This window comes from Myxocyprinus asiaticus, chromosome 8 (genome assembly GCF_019703515.2).
Source record: "Myxocyprinus asiaticus isolate MX2 ecotype Aquarium Trade chromosome 8, UBuf_Myxa_2, whole genome shotgun sequence".
NCBI lineage: Eukaryota > Metazoa > Chordata > Actinopteri > Cypriniformes > Catostomidae > Myxocyprinus > Myxocyprinus asiaticus.
This window is the reverse complement of record NC_059351.1, coordinates 5,461,427-5,483,023: the sequence shown is the minus strand read 5'-3', so window position 1 is coordinate 5,483,023 and position 21,597 is coordinate 5,461,427. Positions and strand designations below refer to the sequence as shown.

Sequence of the window (21,597 nt, the reverse complement as noted above, 5' to 3'; positions counted from 1 at the left end):
AGCATGAACACTTTTCAAAATTGTCTTTTGAGTTCCATGAAAGGAAAGTCGGAGAATGAATAATGAAAGAATGTTCAATTCAGGGTGAACTAATCCTTTAATGGGAGAGAGTGTTACTCGTACCCTCTTTCTCCAGGTACCAGGTGTTCAGTTTCTGCAGAAGCTTCTCAACATTGCTGTCTTTGGCTGTCTGATGGGGAAAAGAGTATTGATAGTTTTAGTTTTGCAGCTGCTTTAGGTTCAATGTTCAGCTTGAAATACATACAGTATACATACGTTTATAAATGAGTATATTTATGTTTTCATACCCTGACCAAATGTCCAATGGCGAAGGCAAATGACTTCTGAATGACACTACTGCGGTCATTGATCCCATTCAAGAGTGCACTCATGAGTTTACCTGTTGGGAAAAAACACAAACACACCCAGACAGACATGACATATAAGACTTACAAACTTAACAACAGTAGAGCTTCTCTGATCTGTTAGTGTGTGTGTGTGTTTGTTACCTGAATATGGTGTAAGATCTTGAGGGCACTGCACTGTCAATGACACAATCACACTGGCACATCCTCCCTATAATAGTACACATAACTGTTAGCCTGTGTGTGTAAGTGAGAGTGTGTGTATTATTGACAAAACATGTAGCAGTGTACCTTTGTTCCAAGTCCGACTCCACTCTTGAGTAGATCACAGAGTTTGGGAACAAGCTCTCCTAACACAGACACATCTAAATGCTGCAGACACTATAACACACACAGAACATAAATTAATCACACTTATCAACCGAAAACATCTTGTAAATCCGTCTATATACATATAGATCAGAGTAATTAGTTACCTATTAGACATTTGGAACATGATAAATAACTACTGTATATACTGGACAATATAGGCTTATAAAGCTCTTTTCTCATAGCGCACATGAACATGCAACAGACATTAAAGCATTAGTTCACCCAAAAATTAAAATTCTCTCATCATTTACTTACACTCATGCCATTTCAGGTGTGCATGAATTTCCTCCTCCTGCAGAACACAAATGAAGATTTTTACAAGAATACTTCAGCTCTGCTGGTCCATACAATGCAAGTGAATGGGTGCCAAAATTTTGACGCTCCAAAAACCACATGAAGACAGCATAAAAGTGAAAAGTAATATTATTTGTGTGGGTGAGATACAGATCAATATTTAAGTCCTTTTGTGCTAGAAATTTTTCGGCCTGTCCAGTAGGGGCGATATACATGAAGAATGTGATTCACCAAAAACAATAGAAGAAGAAAGTGAAAGTTAAAGTGGAGACTGACTGAGCAGGGAGGGGGGTGAATTACAGAAAGATCCTAACTTTAGAATCTTATCTTATCAGCTTGGTTACTATGGCAATTTCAGTTAGGATCTCATTTAGGACAAAACCTATTACAGATTAACATTTCCTAAATGCATTATCTTAACTACAGTTAGGATTTGCTTCTGTAATATAAATTTGTGAAAAACCCTAACTTAACTGATCAGATCTTAAAGATATGACGTTTTCTGTAATACGCCCCCTGTTTCTCACCCACAGCTATCATATCGCTTCTGAAGATATTGATTTAACCACTGTCATATGAATTATGAATTACTCTGATGCTGACTTGTGTGATTTTTGGACCTTTTGACATTTTGGCACCCATTCACTTGCATTGTATGGACCAAAAGAGCTGAGAAATTCTTCTAAAAATCTTCATTTGAGTTCAGCAGAAGAAAGTCATACACATCTGGGATGGTATAAGGGTGAGTAAATGATGAAAGAATTTTCATTTTTAGGTGAACTATTCCTTTAAGATTTTCACTGGAAAATGACTAAAATTTCAGGTTGTTCCACACCAAAACCCATCGTATGCCTTCAAAAGACTTGGAATATGACACATGAGTCGCATGGGCTACTTTAATTATACTTCTGAGTCTTTTTTAAGCTTTAAACTGAGGCACTATGAACTGCCATTGTATTGAAAAGACAGACTGGGACATTAAAATTTCTCAGGGTGTAGGTGGTCCTTTGCCATTATCCAGGACACATCATGATGGATTAGCTTTTACATTAAAAATGTGATGTGGCCCTTTCAATAAGGTAGTGAATTTTGCTGATATCGATTACTAAGGAGGTGGAAAGGACCGATTAATTGATCGGTCAATAGTTTTTTATTTTTTGGGATTTTCTCCCCTTTTTCTCCCAATTTGGAATGTCCAATTTGCTCTAAGTCCTCGTGGTGGCGGAGGACGAACCTCAGCTGCCTCCGCGTCTGAGACCGTCAACCCGTGCATCTTATGACATGGCTCATTGAGCGCGTTACCATGGAGACATAGCGCATGTGGAGGCCCACGCCATCCACCGCGGCATCGTCGCACGACTCACCACGTGCCCCACTGAGAGCGAACCACATTATAGCGATCACGAGGAGGTTACCCCATGTAACTCTACCCTCCCTAGCAACTGGGCCAATTTGGTTGCTTAGGAGACCTGGCTGGAGTCACTCAGCACGCCATGGATTCGAACTTGTGAACTCCAGGGGTGGTAGCCAGCGTCTTTACCACTGAGCTACCCAGGCCCCCATGGTCAATAGTTTTTAAAATTCTTTTAAAGTTTTCTTAGTCTTTCCATACTGTGATGGTTAAAAGCATAGAAGCCTAAATAAATAAAATCTCATATGCAGTTTTTTATTTTTATTTAAGTATTTACCAAATGAAGCCTTTTATAGCCTATATATATATATATATATATATATATATCACCAGATTTAATGGTTAAATGAGAAATAAGATTATTATTATTTAAAAGGTATAAAGTTGGAGACAGGGTGTATATGCTGATGGGGCACGTTTCCATAGTCACATTTTTCTTAGTATGCCCTCGCTTTAATTTAGAACACTTGATCTAATTAAAATAACAAAATATGCATTGAAGTGAGGATAGAACCTGGATGAATATTGTCAATGATGAAAGATTTAGATACAGCAAATCCCTACATGATTGTTTTTATTTCACCTGTAGAGGCCACTGTTATACTGTAGAACCAAGCCGTTCTAAATGTTAAATCCACCAGTGATGAAAACAGAGGAATTTAAAAAAACAAAAAACAAACTCCAAAAAGCAACTCTCGGCACTGATAAATCGGTCTACCTCTACTTTCAATTTCCACCATCTGTAGGTTGTGATATGTTTTACCATATTAATAGTTTCCATCATAGGAGAGGACTTGGCTGCACTTAACCTAGCGGCATCCATGGCACTCTGCATCAAAAGACAAAAAAAAAGTGAAAAAAGATTTAGTACATTTAATGGACCATTTAACACAGAATGCAAAGTTTTACTTTTTGGCATTTCAGTGTAGACCAGCAAGGCCAGAGGAGCTGATCACAGAGCTTCTGCTCACCTTCTCCTGCTCTGTGGCTCTCAGACTGAGGTAGTTGAGCACCTGGGGCTCCAGCACGCTCAGAGCCTCCAGCAGAGCGGGGATGAGTCGAGGGGCATGCGGCTTCAGACGGCTGCCAGCTGTCTTACTGATCTTCACTAGAGTCTGGATACTAATAAACAGCAATACTCACACATATACTCTGAATCTAAACATCTAGGGTGTATGGCTGGTGAATGTGTTTGTTCTTACCTGAGAGTTCGCACTTCAGCTACACTGCTGACAATGCCTTTGTCCAGTAGAGTTGGCAACAACACAGCCACTGTCCTCTGAGCAGCAGCATCTGTCGATTCACACATGCGCACACACACCTTTTGGAAAAACATACACATACATCAGTACCTGTGGTGTCTCAGAGAATGGAAAGTCAATGACGTAGTATTAAAATGATTCAATTCAGCAACTCACTTTACTGAGAGTCTTCAGAGTCAGATCTGCTGCCTTACGAACAGACTCCTACAACAAGAATAAGGGTGTCAAAATAAAATGGCTGTATTCTGATAAAATGTTCATCTATAATTTTTTTGGCCTCAGGCTGTTTCAAACCCATATGAACCCTTTTTCTCCCATGGAAAATAAAGAGAGAAATTTAGCAGAATCTTCAAAGTGCATAAGAGGAACTCTGTTGAGCTCTGACAATGCCATAAAAGCATTGTTAAAGTAATCCACACAATTTTTACGTTATGTGTGCACCAAAATTGAATCCATTATGTGCTTAAAAAAGTCGTCCTCTCATATCTCATTCTTGGTTGTCACATGTGAACAGATTACAATGTGGTTAATTTAAGCATGCTTGAGCACTAATGAGATGTGAAAGGTATGGCAGAGGGGAAGATTATCAGCAAATAAGAGTCTTAAAATTCAGTCGTAAAAATCATAGGGCTTCAGAAAACTTGGAATATAGCGCACAAGTCATATGGACTAATAATGGACTAAAGCAAGTCAAAGAGTCTACCAAATTTCTCCTTTCCAGTTACACAAATGAAAGCCATAAGGGTTTGGAATGACAAAGGGCTGAGTAATTGATGACATCATTTTTATAACTGGGTGACCCTTTAAGACAAAGCCTTTTATTTTTTACCTTTATATCATCCAGGACCCGGAACAGAGTCTCCCAGATTTCTGATAGGCGTTCGATGATTTCATTTGCCTGCCTCCCACGAATCAGATCGTTCAAAGCCAAGCAGCTGAAATGATAACCGCCTTGAATATTTTAAAACAACCTAGATAGGCTAGTAAGAACAGAGACACAATTTCCTCCCATCTAGACATATTACCTTGACTCCCGCACCCTCCACATGTTACTGGTGAGGTTGGATATAACATCCTGAAGAATATCCTTCAAATATTTCTCCACCTGTTGAAAACGGAGACGAACTATTCAGTAGCAAATAGTGTAGCCTTTAATACAATTTAATTAACTTTTCTGACTGATATTCCCTTACGATTGTTTTATCCGTGACAAGAGCATCCCAGATGCTAGTCATGGCCTGTCTGATGGCCAGATTTGGGTCAAACTGGTATCTATAGAGGCGGGGAACCAGCTGAGGCAGGAAAGGGGCCAGCTGCTCACCTGCCTTTGCGGCAATGATGTTAAAGCCAAATGCTGCCCCCTACAGCGCAGAAAGACACAACAACCATTTCATAATATCAAAGACAGTTCTGAGCAACTCTCAGAGTGATCAAAACAAACCTGATTAAAGTTATAAGCAGTCACGTTTTGATTAACATTGCATACCTTCCTAGAATTCCACATGGCATGGTGATTGGCAAGATTCATGAACTTATAAACGAGATCTGGTTGGTTTAGGTCACTAGCTAACGCACACAGCTCCTTGTAGGTGGAGAGTCCATGCCTACCAAAGTATAAGATGTACAACATTAAAGATAAAAAAAAAAACATCTAGTCCAAAGATTTCATTAAAGCAATAGTTTAACCAAAGATGTAAATTCTGACTTTCTTCCTTTTGCAGAACATAAAAGGAGATGTTTGAAAAAAGATAGTCCTCAGCACTGAAAACCAACGCAAGCTCTCGCGTGAACACACATGCAGTGCTGGGTAGATTACTTCTGAATTGTAATCTGCTACAAAATTAAAATTGTAATCAGTAACATTCTCTTGGATTACATTTTTAAGTAATTTAATTTTATTACAGCGGGATTACTTCTGACCTAGTTCTTGTTTTTTTTATGTCTAATGGAGGGAGGTCACAAAAACCACGTACGAAGGTAGTCAAACATGCATGTGACCACATCGAATTTGGGGTGTAAATGCTAATCCGCCTGTATGCGTCCTGAACAGCAGTGAAGTGACCTCTCAGCTATCAATCAACCGCTGCGCTAAAACAAGAGTTTAAACTTTGCCAGTTATGAGCATCTTTAAAAAGGAAATAATAACGGTCCGATCAGAAAATTAAAAGCAGATACATGCACAAACACGAGACCTTCACAGGTCTTCTTCAGCATCTAATTTAAACATACATGGTCCATACAGATGACAAGCACACACATCTGAAGCTCCTTTAATATAAATAATCTACTATAATAACAGAATTCTACTCAAAATGTTGCGGTTAGTTTAGATTACATTTCAACTGCATCTAAGAGAAACAGCGCAGTTTTTTTTGTACTTTCTTTGTCTTTTCAGACTTTTTTGCAGTTTATTATCATGCAGTAACACACTGACATAGTGATTGCTGTATGTCGTCTTGAGACCCTCCCCTTGAAATCCGAACACGAATGGTCACAGTAAATGCATTTAAGTGACCAGGTGTACATGGTGATGTGTCTTAACTGATATGACTGAATCATCCGAGACCCATCTTAATATTAGGTGTAAACAGGGGTTGAGTAGGATAAGCTTGTACTATATTGATATAAAGTAAAAAAAAAAAAAAATTGTTCAAAACTTTAGAATTTATTTGATTTTTGCACACGTTTTAATCGCCATTTGTCAGTTTGACTGAAGAAAAAAAATGCTAAAAATGTTCTTGCTCAGCAATTTTGGCAGTACAAACGACATCAATGTGTGGTAACAGATCAGATCAGTTATACTTGTGATTCAACGTCACAAAGAAAAATCTCAAAAGTTGTTGCAAAAGCACAGTCATGTAGATTTTTGAAGGCGAGTCCAAAAGCAAATTACAAAAACGAACTTTACCACACTACAAACTTTACAACATTCATCCTCAAGTGTAATTATAGCTGCTTGCTAGTTTCAGGTCTGTTTGTGCAATTCCACAAGGAAACCCCCATCTCCCTCCATTTGATAAAAAACGTGAAGACTTCTTGAACGTATATCATCTGTAGGCTGATTTAGAATGAAAAATTGAAACTATTTAGAAAGAATACGAAATTAAACAGATGAATAAATTATGAATAATTTAATGCCTCTGCCCTTATAAATATGTAATTGTGTAATCCATTACCATCCAGCACTGCGTGCTACTGTGAACAAGTTTTTCTCATAGAATTCAACATGCACCGTTGAAACGTGCACCGGACAAGATTTTCACTGGAAAATGACTTACATTCTAGGTTGTTTCGCACCTAAACTTAAAATATGCCTTTAGAATACTTATATGCCGAACAAGTCACATGGGCTACTTTATGAAGATGATAATTTTGGGTCCTTTCAAGCTTTAAATTGAGGCACTATCCACTACAACATAATTCTGCATAAGAAAGAATGTCAAACTGGTTTGGAATGACATGATGGTTAGTAAATTAAGACGGTTTTGTAAAGGTTAACTCCCTAAAATTTTTCAAAACAATCTAAAACGAAATTCAACGAAGCAAATCAATGAACAGAAAGACCTACCCATCAGGTGCTTTACCAAGGGACTCCCCCTGGAAGACTTCAGTGTCCTCTGAGACGGCATGTTTAACTCTGAAAACACAAACATCCCACAGCGCTCAAGAGTCTTAAGCCATAATGCACTTCACAGCGTGTCATTCATTATTCTGAGATCTATTACTATGTGACATAATTGATTAGTAGTTAATACAGAGTTGTTCTATAAGTGCCCTGTCTTGTTCGATCATCATGTCCTCCGTAAGCAAAAGCCATATGACCAATCATATTAATGATGACAGGGCTCAACAATAAGAATGGCTTGATGGACCGGGGCCAGTGTGACAGAGGTTTGAGCAGGATGACAGAACAGATCTTGCCCAATTGGACCAGTGCTGCATTGATGTGATCTTGAGTGCGTGTGTTAAATAAGCAAACAATAATCAAATGAGCAGGAGTTAAGAGAGTGAGGACGTGCTTTTTAAAAAGAATACTAATGACAGAAATCAGAAATGAATTGGTTTATAAATACCTTTTACCAGTCATGAGCGTTTCCACAAGGTTTGACACCAGTTCCTGTTGATCTTGTTCTCCTCCCAGCTCATAAACCAACCCGAGTCCTTTAGATGCCACATCCTGGCTAAGTTCTAAACACACAAATCATCACTAAGCTCTCTGGGTTTAGATACTCTGTCAATACGTACTGTAAGACAGCTGAAGATGCCACCCTTTATCTGACCTGTAAAGAGCCGTATCATGAAGGAGCTATATGTCACTCACCATCTGGATCAGACAAGATGGAGATAAAGGCCACCTGTATCTCCTTCAGATGAGACTATCACAGACAAAGAGAGGATAGACATGTTATAATTTGAATGTTTGTGTATGTATGTATTCAAGAAAGCGTTTGTGTGTTTACCTGTATTTCTTTGTGATGGCTGAGTTTTTTGACCAGAGACAGGAGCCATATGCAGGCAGCCTGCCGAACGTGAGGGTTTACACTCGGTATGTATTTAGACAAGACAGAGTTCAAAACCCATGGCACTGCATCATTGTTCTTTATATCTGAGAGAGAGTGAGAGATTAAAGGGTTATTTCACCCAAAAATGAAAATTCCCTCATAATTTACTCACCCTCATGCCATTCCAGATGTGTATGACTTTCTTCTGTTCTGTAGGTCCATACAATGCAAGTGAATGGGTGCCAACATTTTTAAACTCCAAAATCCACATAAGGGAAACATAAAAGTACTCCAGACGACTCTGGTGGTTAAATCCATGTCTTCTGAAGCGATATGATAGGTGTGGGTGAGAAACAGATCAATATTCAAGTCATTTTTCCTTCACTTTCACTTTCTCCGTCTTCTGTATTTGGTGATTCATATTCTGGGTGAAGAATTTATGATTAAAAAATGACTTAAATATTGATCTGTTTCTATCCTACGCCTATTAAATCATGTCTGAACAGATGGATTTAACCACTGAGTCATATGGATTATTATTATGCTTCTTTTATGTGGATTTTGGAGCTTAAAAATGTTGGTACCCATTCACTTGCATTGTATGGACCTGAAGAGAAGAGATATTCTTCTAAAAATCTTTCGTTGTGTTCTGCTAAAGAAAGCAAGTCATACACATCTGGGATGCCAGGAGGGTGAGAAAATAATGAGAGAATTTTCATTTTTGGGTGAACTATTCCTTTAAAGTGAGCCATGTTTGACAGGGTTCCCACTCTTTTCAAGGCACAATTTTCTATGACATTTCCAAGACATTTTATGTGCCACACTGTTGTAATATTTAAGCAAAAACACACAAGGTTGTTCAAACTGCAGTTATTGGAGGATTCTTTTTTAAAATTCCATATTCGACAGTTTATAAAATTTCATCATCAAAATGGTAATCAAATGATTTTGTTAAAACTTCAAATGAAAATATTATTTGAATTAATTACATTTTTAAAAAATGTCACAATTTCTGCCAGGTTATGCAAACTTTTGAGCACAACTGTATGGTTTGTATGTATAGAGCACATGATGATCATGATGAGGTATTTTCAGTGTATGAGCGACCGGTTTCACATATTCATTTTTCATTATGTATTTTATTAAAAAGCAGCCTTTTGCGGTTTAATATTCACACTTGGACATATCGAGATTTCAGTTTGATTAATTGTGCATTCAAACATTAATTTTCATCCCAAGTATGTCAAATTCAGCGACACTCCGCATTTTAGAGCTAATGCAATTTTTATGACTGGATTCAGTGATTCCGTCCACGTTTTCCTTATTGCGGTAACCATAGGACCCTACATGTAGTAACGGTGGTATAAGAGGAATCCGATCGCTCAAGATTTCCAGGATGCGTGGGAACCCTGTTGGACACAAAAGCTCCTTCTCACACACAGACACACACACTCACTGTCAGGGGGGCAGTACTGATCTTCTGCGCACGTCCACACGTCTCGGGCCGCTCCAGAGCAGCTTCCAATTGCAGCATTGGTTAAAGCCTCTCCCACTGTAAACTGCAGCTCCACCTGCTTGGCCTGAAGATATGGGAAGAAATCAAATAAATAAACAACTGAAAATAAAAACATGAAGAGACAGCCACATTATTATTTTATTGTTTCAATTTACTCACATTATATGAATTCACTGCACTATGCCAACAGAAACATGTTTAATTCATTGTTCAGGGTTCCCACACATTTTGAATATGGTTTGCATTGCAAGGGATTGTGAAACTAGGCTAATAACACAGTCATTTGGAAACTAAACTGGCCAAACAAAAAAAGTGCAATAAATGGTCTATAGCAGGGGTTTACAAATTGGGTGAAAGTGAGGCCCCCCCCCCCCATATAGGCTATGTTCATCAATATACATTATTTTTTTTATTAAGATAAACTTTTATTAAGCTATCAACATTCCATTTTAAATTCACTTTCATTTTGAAATAGGTTATATTTTTTCAAACACGATTGTCTTTCTTTTTAAAACAATGTGAACACATACTTTGCAACACATTTTTACCACATTCAAGCAATTGGGAAACTGTTAAAATTATCCTCCACAGTCAAAAAACTAAAAGTATTCTCAACAGCCCTATATCCAAAGAGCCAACAAAATCAGACATAGAACGAAATCAGCACGATGGACAGCTCTATTTTCTGATCACTGAACAGATAACCCTCGACGGTCAAATAACTAAACTGGAAACTTGTTCATTAACAGCCACAGGCTACTAAAGTTATCTCAATTGAATAAGAGCTATATAGGAGATTTTAGGCTACAACATCAACATCAGACATCAAACAACATCAGCAAGATGGACAGTGCTGTTTTGTCACAGTATAAAATGCGTAAAAATCACTTCCATATAGGCCTACGTTAAGCAAAGCAACAAAAAAACCCCCCCAAAAAAATCTGATTGCCGATTTTGCCTCTTCATTTTCATCGCCCCTACATCAGTGGGAACAATGAGTCCAACTTTTTGATGTGCACAGGTGATCGATGCGGGGCTGCACGGTAGAAAGGAATAAACGTAAATCATCCTCCACCTGCAGCCTTGATCGGTATTTGCTTTTAAGCAGGGTCAAAGCAGAAAACCCGCACTCACATAAGTGGAGGTGAAGGGAATCTGCCTCTCCTGTAGACTTTTGTATTGTAGACACTACAAAGCGATCAATTTTGCAACACGCATATGCATAACACGCACTTTAACACGCAAGCTAGCAGGACAGATGTGTACAGACGTGAACAGTTATGTTTTTTCCCAGCGCTGTGCCTCACCAGTTGAAAACCTCTGGTCTATAGGCTTTCCATGTGGTATGCCATGCAGTAAGGGAGTTACAACATCACCTCTACTGAATCCATGAGGCCCTGCAGGATTTTCTTCTGGTGAGGGAATTCTCCATCTCCCACCGGCAGAAACCCAAGAGTCTGGATGGCACGTTCTTTCATCTGACAAAACAAACCACAGACAATCAGTTCCATACAAACCAAAAGCAAAAACCAAAATCACTTAATTTCACTTAAGCAGTGTGAAAGTTCAATGATCAATGCAGAACCTCTTAGCTAACTGGATGAAAAATGCAACACAGCAATAAAACCATCACCCTCACTATCACTATCTGAGCAGGGGTGTGTGTTTTTTGTTTTACCTTGCCGGTCTCTTTGCCAGAGGGTATCCTGGCAAGCAGATTATCCACTAGACTGAGTTTGGTTAAGCCATCTCCATCTGTTGGTATCAGCAACACGCTGTTCCGTCCAATCTCACCCAATGCGGTCACCGCAGCAACAGTCAACAAAGGAGCATCGCTTTCCAGAAATGAACCTACATGTTTAAAAAAGAAAATGTTGCTAAATTGTCCTCTGAAACAAAGTTTCAGGTGTTATTCAAGAGCAGAACATCATACCAATGGTTTTTGTCGCAATGGCAATTAGTTCCTCATTTTCTCTGGGAGTGGCTTCATTAGGCATCAGGCTCCGCCTATTACTCATGTACCTGCCCACCATGTAGCCCAGAGCCAAGATGGCACCATGCTGAGTCTCAGGACTCTGATGTTTCCAACAGTACAACCAAAGGACAACAACATATACATTATGATCTTGAAGACAAATGCCCCCACTAAACTTCTGAATTACCTGTTTAGTATAATATTTAGCATTGTTTTCTTTGTTTTAAAAAAAAAAAAAAAAGACTATAAATCATTCATACAATCATTGAACTGAAAAATCTTTAATATAATAAAACCTTTAAAGTCTTAAAACATTTGTCAATTAATGATCTGTAACATACATGAGTGTCTTTAGTTGTCTTGATCAGGTATTGGACAGCAGTTTTAAGTTCATTTCCAGACATTGTGGAGACAACCACGGCATACAGCTGAGCTGCCAACTCACGCATGTCTTCTTTATTAGTGTTCATGAGACCCTGTAAAACAAATATGATTAATTGATCAAATAAATACATTTTTATACATCAAAAATACTTAAAGGTAGAGGAGATTACAAATGAGGGAATTACTTTTATCCAGTCGATTTTCTCTGCAAACATGGGAGCAAGTTTTTCTGGGCACACAGAGACCACTTCCAAAAGAGAGTACATCACTGGAATACCTGATTTAGACAATATGTCAGGTCACACAATATCATATATCTATAATAATCCACATAATCCATTTCCTTAAAGGGGTCATGACATCAGTGAACCAAAATTGCATGACTTGCATCTTTGATCTTTTAACATATGAGAGGTCTTTGCACTATAAAAACATACTGTAAGTTTCAGAACTCAAAACTTCCTCCTCACAGCATAAAGAGCATATGTTGAAACCAAGCTGCCAAAACGACTCGTTCTCTACTTCCTCCACATTGTGATGTCACACTGTGGTAGACATTTGCATCTGACCACCTCCACTACAAAACATCAACGCCTACTTTACCTTATCACTTTCTGAGCCCCGCCCAGAAGCGATGAGCAGTGAGATGACAAGGAGAGAGATCAGGTCAGTCAAGAGCAGAGAGCCAGTCAGAACAGTGGGCGTTTACTGACAAGTCTTAAAGGAGAAGCAGCACCAAAACAGTGTGATTCTGACAGAGGGTCAGAATGAGGGCGAAAAATGATCATGATTTACAAATATATGACTGTTTTTTTGTGCAAAACAAACTTTTCTAATATTATAAGTGAACATCAAGGAACATAAAAAAAAAAATAAAAAAAATTAAAAAATGCATGTAATGACCCCTTTAAGAGTGTTTTAAATAAAAATATGAGCTTTTTGCATTAAAGCACCAATTATTGCACTTATTGTTACATTATTATTATTTTTGCAAACTATTAATTAGTTTCTGATTTATGCAAGTAGTATTTATTAGAAACTAGAGGTGGGTTGTATGAACAGTTTTGTATAACTAAAGTAAATGTATATCATGTTAATGTAATATTTCATGACATGATAATTCTTTATATCTAAGGAAATTCAACCCAATGCATCTTTAGGTATTACATAATTATGTAGTTATGAATGTATTGTATGTTGTAATGCTTATTTTTGCTAATCCAGTAAATTAAATACAAAAAAAGATACTTACTACCGGCAATCAAGTAATTATTTCATTTTTTTTATTTGGAACTATTCTTTTCTGCTTGGTGTGAGTCTTAACATACCGCAGTATAAACAGTATAGCAAAATTCTACCAGTTTACACATTTTTACTGTCACACTGTAAATACTGTCAAACCGATCAGTAACCAGCCCTATTAGAAACCATCATGTCTATGCTCCCTTACCTCCTACCGCTGACAGCAGCTGTTGCAGTAAGTCCATGTATACTTGAACTGGATTGGTCTCGCCTCCTTTAGGGGTGGAGGAAGTAGGAGCTTCATTGGACATCAAAGACTGAATATAGCATCCAATCAGAGGAGCATCATCCTGCATGTCAATCAGGCTCTGAGAAGTGGGTGTGGCTCCAGCGCTATAAGCCAGACATATTCTAAGATAAAGAACTATCTGAGGAAACAAAAAGGGAAATACATTTGTTCACACCAAGTGTAAATATGTTTTAATCAAATAAAAAAAATTATATATATAGAGAGAGAGAGAGAGAGAGAGAGAGAGAGAGAGAGAGAGAGAGGCAGAAGTCTGCAGAATTTACCTCCCCAAATGTGGCAGGGTTAAAAGGCAGCGTGGAAGTACCAACTATGTATTTCGCAGGTGTCTTCAATCTTTGTGCAGCCTAACACACACACACAATATCACAATTAAGGTCAGCTACTATATTTAAACTTCAAAATATCCTGTAATGGCAAATCAAAACACTGCACCTCTTCCTGAATGTAGCTGACCATCTCAGGGAAGGATGGCATGGGTCTTGATCCCTCTTTCTCTGTCGTCTTCGAAGGGAGAGTCCTAAGAGCACGCCGGGCCTCACCAGACACCTCCTCACGACTATTAACGGAGCCCATGTGATGCATAGGTTTTAATGATGACACTTTATTGAAAACTTCAAAACACTACAGAAACTAAGCATACTATACATATACTCACAGATCTCCAGCAGCCAGCAGTAAGAGATATCTAGAGGCCACGTGATCAGGAGCAAACACTGTACTGGCAAACTTCATTGCTACCTGACGCACCTGCACCTCCGGCTAACACAAAACAATAAGTAACAGGACATAATGTTACACAAAGTATTATTTGTTATGCTGTAGCCAGTAGGGTTAAATAGTCCATTGTATTCTGCCATTAAAATTGAGTGTCAAAAATTGAAAGGCCAGAAACATAAAGTGCATTCATAAAGTATTCAGACCTCTTAATTTTTTTCACATTTCATTATGTTGCAGCCTTATGTTAAAATGCTTTAACTTATTTATTATTTTCACATCAATCTACACTCCATACCCCATAATGACAAAGCAAGTCCAGGCTCTGGCTGGGCCACTCAAGGACATTCACAGTGTTGTACCTAAGCCACTCTTGTGTTGTCTTGGCTGTGTGCTCAGGGTCATTGTCCTGTTCGAAGGTGAACCTTCAGCCCAGTCTGAGGTCATGAGCTCTCTGGGCCAGGTTTTCATTAAGGATATCTCTGTATTTTGCTGTGTTCAGCTTTCCTTCAACCCTGACCAGTCCCCCAGTCCCTGCCACTGAAAAACACCCCCACAGCATGATGCTACCACCACCATGCTTCACCGTTGGAATGGTATTGCGCAGGTGATGAGTGGTGCCTGATTTCCTCCAGACAACACGCTTGGAATTGAGGCCAAACAGTTCAATCTTCGTTTCATCAGACCAGAGAATCTTGTTTCTCACAGTCTGAGAGTCCTTTAGGTGCTTTTTTGCATTTCATGTGTCTTGCACTGAGGAGCCGCTTCCATCTGGCTACTCTGCCATGAAGCCCAGATTGGTGGAGTGTTGCAGTGATGGTTGTCCTTCTGCAAGTTTCTCCCATCTCCACTCATGATCTCTGGAGCTCAACCAAAGTGACCATCGGGTTCTTGGTCACCTCTCTTACCAAGGCCCTTCTCCCTCGATTGCTCAGTTTGGCCGGGCAGCCAGCTCTAGGATGAGTCCTGGTTGTTCCAAACTTCTTCCATTTTAGAATTATGGAGGCCACTGTGCTCTTAGGAATCTTCAATGCAGCCGAAATTTTTTTGAAGCCTTCCCCAGATCTGTACCTTCGACACAATCCTGTCTCTGACCTCTGCAGGCAATTCCTTTAACCTCATGGCTTGGTTTTTGCTCTGATATGCATTTTTAGCTGTGAGACCTTATATAGACAGGTGTGTGTCTTTCCAAATCATGTCCAATCAATTGAATTAGCCATAGGTGGACTCCAATCAAAGTGTAGAAACATCTCAAAGATGATCCAGAGAAATGGGATGCACCTGAGCTAAATTTCAAGTGTAAAAGCAAATGGTCTGAATAGTTGTGTCATTGTGATATTTCTGTTTTTTCTCTTTTATAAATGTGCAAAGTTATCAAAAATCTGGTTTTTGCTTTGTCATTATGCAGTATGGAGTGTAGATTGATATGAATTTTTTTTTTTTAAAGCATTTTAGCATAAGGCAGATAACAACAAAATGTGAAAAAAACTAAGAGGTCTGAATACTTTATGAATGCTTGTGAATGCTTGGCCAATGCATTATGTTAAATATGCATTGGCCTTTTAAGTTGCTGTGGTGGTAACAAACCTCAAGGTGTTTTTAAGAAGGTGACAGAGTTACTTTCTAAATGTCTGTGCCAGTAACACGTATGTGTAATTATTCAGGTAGCTAGCTATAAACATGTAGACTTTAACTTGCTCAACAAGATTAAAACTATTGCTAAGCCATGACAGTAGATGATTGTGACGAGGAGGAGGGCAGGCTAATCAGCCGGGAGGGGGATAAAGACGAGCCGGAGGCGCCAGTTAGAGGGAGAGAGAGACACACTGAGAGAGAGAGCTGTTGTCCGCCAGAGGGCGAAGGAGCAGTTGAGGTACGGGCAACAGCGAGCAAGATTTTCTCTCTCTCTCCTCTCTCTCTCTCTCTCTCTCTGTGGCTCCACCTCGCTCTTTCCCTCCCCTCCCCTCTCCCAGGGCTTCAGAAAGGCGGGGAAGACCTGCCGGCAGGCATGGCCAGAAGGGCAATGTGCTATTCCCTCCAGGAAGGGAGAGGAGTGCGTCATGCCAGGGGTTTCGGGCAATGAGTCAGGCAATGGAGGAGTGTGATGAGGAGGAGGGTGGGGCCGGGCCATGAGGACACACAATCGGCCCAGAATCAGCCGGGATGGGGATAAAGACGAGCCGGAGGCACCAGTTCGAGGGAGAGAGAGACGCATGCGGCCGTTGTGTGTGTCTGTTTGTCTTATGGTTTATGTTTGTTTTAAGTTCACTATCATTAAACTTTACGTTGACTGTTCAGCCAGTTCCCGCCTCCTCCTTGCCCATCCCTTACCCCGTTACAATGACCTGAAAGGCATAACTTCTCATAGAAGACAGTTTACACTAATGTCCGCTTTAGCACCCCATGCAACAGCTCTGAGAATAATGAACTGTGGTCAGACACATTTTAGAATGCAACAAATTTTCACCGCAATCAACATTTCGAATTGAAACAATGGATTCCTATGAAGCCATTCACACCTGGATCGAATATTCGCACGTCAACAAAGCAAGGTCTTTTTTTACAGTGAGAGCGTACATTTTTTATTTCTTCGTCTGGCTATGAAATGCCCTGAAAAATAAAATATGAGCTTAGGATCACGACTTCAAGAGTTCAGTTCAGGAGCGACTGCGGTTACCATAACCAGTGCAACTGGTGGCGTTAAAAATGTTTTGCACCACCTACCTTACCAGAGTACAATTGCTTGTCAATTAGCACAACCTATTGTAAAAGCATAAATGTGCTAATGTAGAACATTCAAGTCACGTTCTATGTTAAATCGTGCATAATCGTGTCACCTCCAGTGGGAAAAGGCCTTTAGTCCCAACATTTGAACTTACTCAAGAGAGTTCAATGACTCACCTTTCTGATATAAGCAGCTACCAGCGCTTCCATTAGGTTCAGAAGCGCCCCGCAAAGGTTAGCATATGCTCCCACCATCATAGACAAGGCCTCCTGAATGGCCAATCGTACATCAGCATCCTCCTGTTTCAGTTGGGAGAAACTAGGTTAGAATTAAACAATAAGGGTCAGGCAGTAAAAACTGGATGCCAAATGTTTAAAATGCTTTTCAAACAAACCTTGCACATGGACTCAAAAAACTGCTGTACCAATGCAATGTCTTTCGTGAAAAGCTGAGGCATCCGACTATTTGAAGCAGAGGAAAAACAGGAAATCAAGCATTTTAACAAAACTATTCTACACTTTTTAGATTGTATTTTTTCCCCCCATAATTTTAGTTACTTTTAAGAGTTTTATTACCTTGAAAGTTTTCCAACTGCTGAGTATGCCATACATAGTAGTTTAGGATCCTTAAAAAAAATAAAGGTCACTTTTAATGGATACTTCAGAATATGCTTTAATCTGAGTGACAAATAAAAACTACAATTTCTCCTACCTCTTTATATTCATTAATAAGTTTGGTAAGCCCATTCAGTAACATCAAACCTAGTGGGTTGTTAGTCTCCGGACACCTACACATATAAAAGACAAATTACAATCATGGCCAATCACAATGAACCCTTTTCACAGACGTGTTATGACGCGTTCCCGCCTTATTTAAAAAACATAAATGAGGCAAACGTTTTTATATTTCCGATTTGAAAAATATTTTTTGTTTATTTATAACATTGAACTTGTATTATATTACCCTGGAGTAAGTTTTAAAAATCGAGGTCCCACAGCTGCGATGAAGCTTCTAACACAGCTGCTGAGGGAGTGACAGACAATTTAGCCTATTTCTCTCTTCTTACTGCTGTTATCCAGCGCTCTATATTTTTATCTTCCTTTGAAAAGCCGTGAAAGTGTAATTGTTGATATTTTCTTTTGCTGTTGGAGCAAACGGGTGAGCAAAAATGTGTTGTGGTCTCCCATTCACCACCATTCAAGTTTACCCAAACGATAAAACATTTTAACTGTTAGAGAAGTTCATTCACACTTACACCATGCAGATATGATGCACAAACTGCAGAGTGAGAGACAGGAGTTTGTTGTTGGTGTTTGCTCCAAAAAGCCCATCATAGACCACCTGAACACACAGATCATCATCTTCATTGACATTCTTTGAACTTGCTTTTACCAAGAAACTAAAATACCTGCTTTTAGAATTACCAGATGACTGCTTCCTCCTTGATTCACCATTTACATTTAAAGCAGTAGTTTTCCCAAAAAACTAAAAATCGTAATTTTATATCCTTTTAATTTAACTTAACTTTTTAAAAGGAATATTCTGGGATCAATACAAGTTAAGCTCAATAAACAGCATTTGTGGCATAATATTGATTACCACAAAAATTTATTTTGACTTGCTAATCCTTTTTTTTTTTTTTTTTGGATTTTCTCCCCTTTTTCTCCCCAATTTGGAATGCCCAATTCCCAATGCGCTCTAAGTCCTCGTGGTGGCGTAGTGACTCGCCTCAATCTGGGTGGCGGAGGACGAATCTCAGTTGCCTCCGCATCCGAGACCGTCAAACTGCGCATCTTATCACATGGCTTGTTGAGTGCATTACCGCGGAGACCTAGTGCGTGTGGAGGCTTCACGCTATTCTCCGCGGCATCCACGCACAACTCACCACGCGCCCCACCGAGAGCGAGAACCACATTATAGCGACCACGAGGAGGTTAACCCAACGTGACTCTACCCACCCTAACAACTGGGCCAGTTGGTTGTTTAGGAAGCCTGACTGGAGTCACTCAGCAGGCCCTGGATTTGCCAATCCTTTTCTTTAAAAAAAGCACAAACCTGTGAGGCACTTACAATTGTATTGAACCCAAATATCCTTTAAATGTACTCAAAATTTTCAGAATTTTTTTGGCTAAACCTTTCCTTAAGGCATTAGCAGGCTCTTATTCAGAATGACTGCGTTTTAGTGACACATACAAGACTGTTGTGATCAACCGATGTCATGCATGTAATTTAGAACCTTATATGCCAAGAAGTGCTATTAGTATAAAAACACCTACTAAATAAACCTCCCATATCAAACTCCCAGTTCTCTTTCTTACTGTTTGTCTGCCCCTCTCGGTCTCTCTCAACATGTTTTTCGGCTGCATTTTCTTTCTTTTTGTCAAATGTTCTCTGACCTGTATGTTTGCAGGAAAGCATTCAGCAGCCAATCTAGAGCGGAGAAGATGAGGCAAAATCTTGAGCTTGACTCTGGTGCTGACCGGCTCATGTTTTAGTTCCTGCTTTACCGTGGCACCCTGTAAAAAAAAAAAACATCCACCATATTCAGAATACTGCATAGCTATGATGTCTAAACTGATATTGGCCTGATCATGAGTAATGCATATACTTACTTTATTTTTAAGTGGAATATCACCCAGGTACACTTTATACATTTTGTTGATGATGAGTGGATTGTTCCAGTCAATAATGCTGTGATACAAAACATAAGACACAAAGATGAGTCTCAATATCAAGAGCTCATGGTGTAATTTGACATACCACTGATCAAAGCCTCACCTTTGCTTGCTTTTTAGTTCCAGATCAGCTGCTGTGGCGACACTGTGTCTGGTGTCACTTGAGGCAACAACTAAGTGAATGACTGTTTCAACTTCAGGGACCTGCTCTGCTTCTATGAACTTCACAATCCCCAGCTTACACTGCACACAGAACAGGTGCATGTTACCTTGGCAGTCAGATATCTTAAAAATAGTTCCCATAAAATCATGGAATACCCATCAGCAAGTTTAAACAACGTAATCTAATCATGAAGTTTACCTGCTCAAGTTGTTCTGGGGTCCACTGAGCTTCTCCGATGACTCTTTTTACAGCGTAAATGCTCATTCCTGGAGGAGGCTGAGGGAGACCCTGTGCAGCCACAGCTCCAGCTCCAGAACCCCCCTGTGGAGAAGAGGGGGCTGGACGACTGGGTGGCTCATTTAACACAAACCTTGATATTAGATGAGAGAGAGAGAGAGAGAAAGCTGATGAGATTTAAGAAAACAGAGTAGGAAAGAATGGTTCACCCAAAAACGATAATTCTCTCATCATTTACTCACCCTCATTCCATCGTAAATGTGTTTGACTTTCTTCTGCTGAACACAAATGAAGATTTAGGTCCATACATAGCAAGTGAATGCTGACCAAAACTTTGAAGCTTCAAAAAGCATATAAAGGCAGCATCAAAGTAATCCATATGACTCCAGTGGTTTAATCCATGTCTTCTGAAGAGATGTAATCAATTTTGGGCGAGCACAGACCAAAATATAACTTCTTTTTCACTGAACATCTTGCCATTTCAGTCTCTAGGCACAATTATGATTTCAAGCTTGATCACACTTCCTAGTGCTTGATGCATGCACAGAGCGCTAGATGGCACTAGAAAGTGTAATCGAGCTTGAAATCATGATCACCAATGAGACTGCTGAAGTCAAGGTTACTAGTGAAAAATTTGTTATATTTTGGGCTGTTCTCATATAAGATCGAGTGGATCACTTCAGAAGACATGGATAAAATCACTGGAGTCTTATATATTACCTTTATGCTGCATTTATGTGCTTTTTGAAGCTTCAAAATGTGTCTCCATTCACTTGCATTGGTATAGACCTACAGAGCTAAGATATGCTTTTCTTAAAAAATATATATATATATCTTTGGTTTTTGTTCTGCAGAAGAAAGAAAGTCATACACATCTGGGATTTCTGGGTAAACTATTACTTATAGGCAATCAATACCTTTACCAATGTAAAAATATCTCCAAAATGAAAAAAATAAATAAATAAATCTAGCACTGTTGGTGGATGAAAGGAGTTTCCATTCTTAGTAAAGCGCTTTAATTGGAAGTATCCAGAAAAAGTGCACAACAAATGTAAGGAATTATTATCATTATCCTTAACTACAACATATTAAGCTCATCTATCTGACATACCCATAAGGCATCAGGAGAACATCAAGCATGAACTCTAGGAGCAGCTGTACAGTTTTGGGCCTCTCCGTTAGGACGAATGGGGAAGCTTTAGATGGCTTTGATGGATATTTCACGTGATACAATGTAGGAATCAGCAAGTGCATCAGACTAGTGGAGAGAGAGAGAGAAGAAAATTTTGTTGAATACTGATACTCCATTATTTTTTCAATAAATATGGTGTTACACAGCCAACCCCACTAGATCAATCAGCAGATGCTTTGATCAAAAACAACTTACAGTACACTTATTAATGGTCAATTCCCTGCACAGCAAAGTTAAGGCTGTGATCATGATCTGCCC

At 39.2% G+C, this 21,597-nt stretch overlaps 1 protein-coding gene across 1 annotated transcript in view; it reads right to left on the bottom strand.

Annotated features, from left to right (window-relative positions):
- The window catches only part of LOC127445007 (proteasome adapter and scaffold protein ECM29-like), a 32,838-nt gene that overhangs the window by 9,258 nt on the left and 1,983 nt on the right, over positions 1–21,597 (bottom strand). The window contains exons 5-40 of the mRNA XM_051704716.1: positions 21,259–21,405; positions 20,109–20,280; positions 19,851–19,990; positions 19,685–19,763; positions 19,469–19,588; positions 18,328–18,413; positions 17,784–17,859; positions 17,648–17,697; positions 17,467–17,533; positions 17,249–17,371; positions 14,289–14,392; positions 14,066–14,189; positions 13,897–13,977; positions 13,532–13,751; positions 12,267–12,358; positions 12,039–12,173; positions 11,656–11,797; positions 11,401–11,573; positions 11,099–11,200; positions 9,663–9,786; positions 8,165–8,310; positions 8,026–8,080; positions 7,778–7,892; positions 7,273–7,341; positions 5,191–5,308; positions 4,898–5,065; positions 4,730–4,809; positions 4,534–4,639; positions 3,861–3,908; positions 3,645–3,763; positions 3,414–3,564; positions 3,206–3,271; positions 657–746; positions 510–576; positions 309–400; positions 124–190 (exon numbers count right to left, since the gene is read on the bottom strand). Of these exons, the coding sequence (XP_051560676.1) occupies positions 124–190; positions 309–400; positions 510–576; positions 657–746; positions 3,206–3,271; positions 3,414–3,564; positions 3,645–3,763; positions 3,861–3,908; positions 4,534–4,639; positions 4,730–4,809; positions 4,898–5,065; positions 5,191–5,308; positions 7,273–7,341; positions 7,778–7,892; positions 8,026–8,080; positions 8,165–8,310; positions 9,663–9,786; positions 11,099–11,200; positions 11,401–11,573; positions 11,656–11,797; positions 12,039–12,173; positions 12,267–12,358; positions 13,532–13,751; positions 13,897–13,977; positions 14,066–14,189; positions 14,289–14,392; positions 17,249–17,371; positions 17,467–17,533; positions 17,648–17,697; positions 17,784–17,859; positions 18,328–18,413; positions 19,469–19,588; positions 19,685–19,763; positions 19,851–19,990; positions 20,109–20,280; positions 21,259–21,405 (3,914 nt within the window). The remainder of the gene's footprint in view (positions 1–123; positions 191–308; positions 401–509; positions 577–656; positions 747–3,205; positions 3,272–3,413; positions 3,565–3,644; positions 3,764–3,860; positions 3,909–4,533; positions 4,640–4,729; positions 4,810–4,897; positions 5,066–5,190; positions 5,309–7,272; positions 7,342–7,777; positions 7,893–8,025; positions 8,081–8,164; positions 8,311–9,662; positions 9,787–11,098; positions 11,201–11,400; positions 11,574–11,655; positions 11,798–12,038; positions 12,174–12,266; positions 12,359–13,531; positions 13,752–13,896; positions 13,978–14,065; positions 14,190–14,288; positions 14,393–17,248; positions 17,372–17,466; positions 17,534–17,647; positions 17,698–17,783; positions 17,860–18,327; positions 18,414–19,468; positions 19,589–19,684; positions 19,764–19,850; positions 19,991–20,108; positions 20,281–21,258; positions 21,406–21,597) is intronic.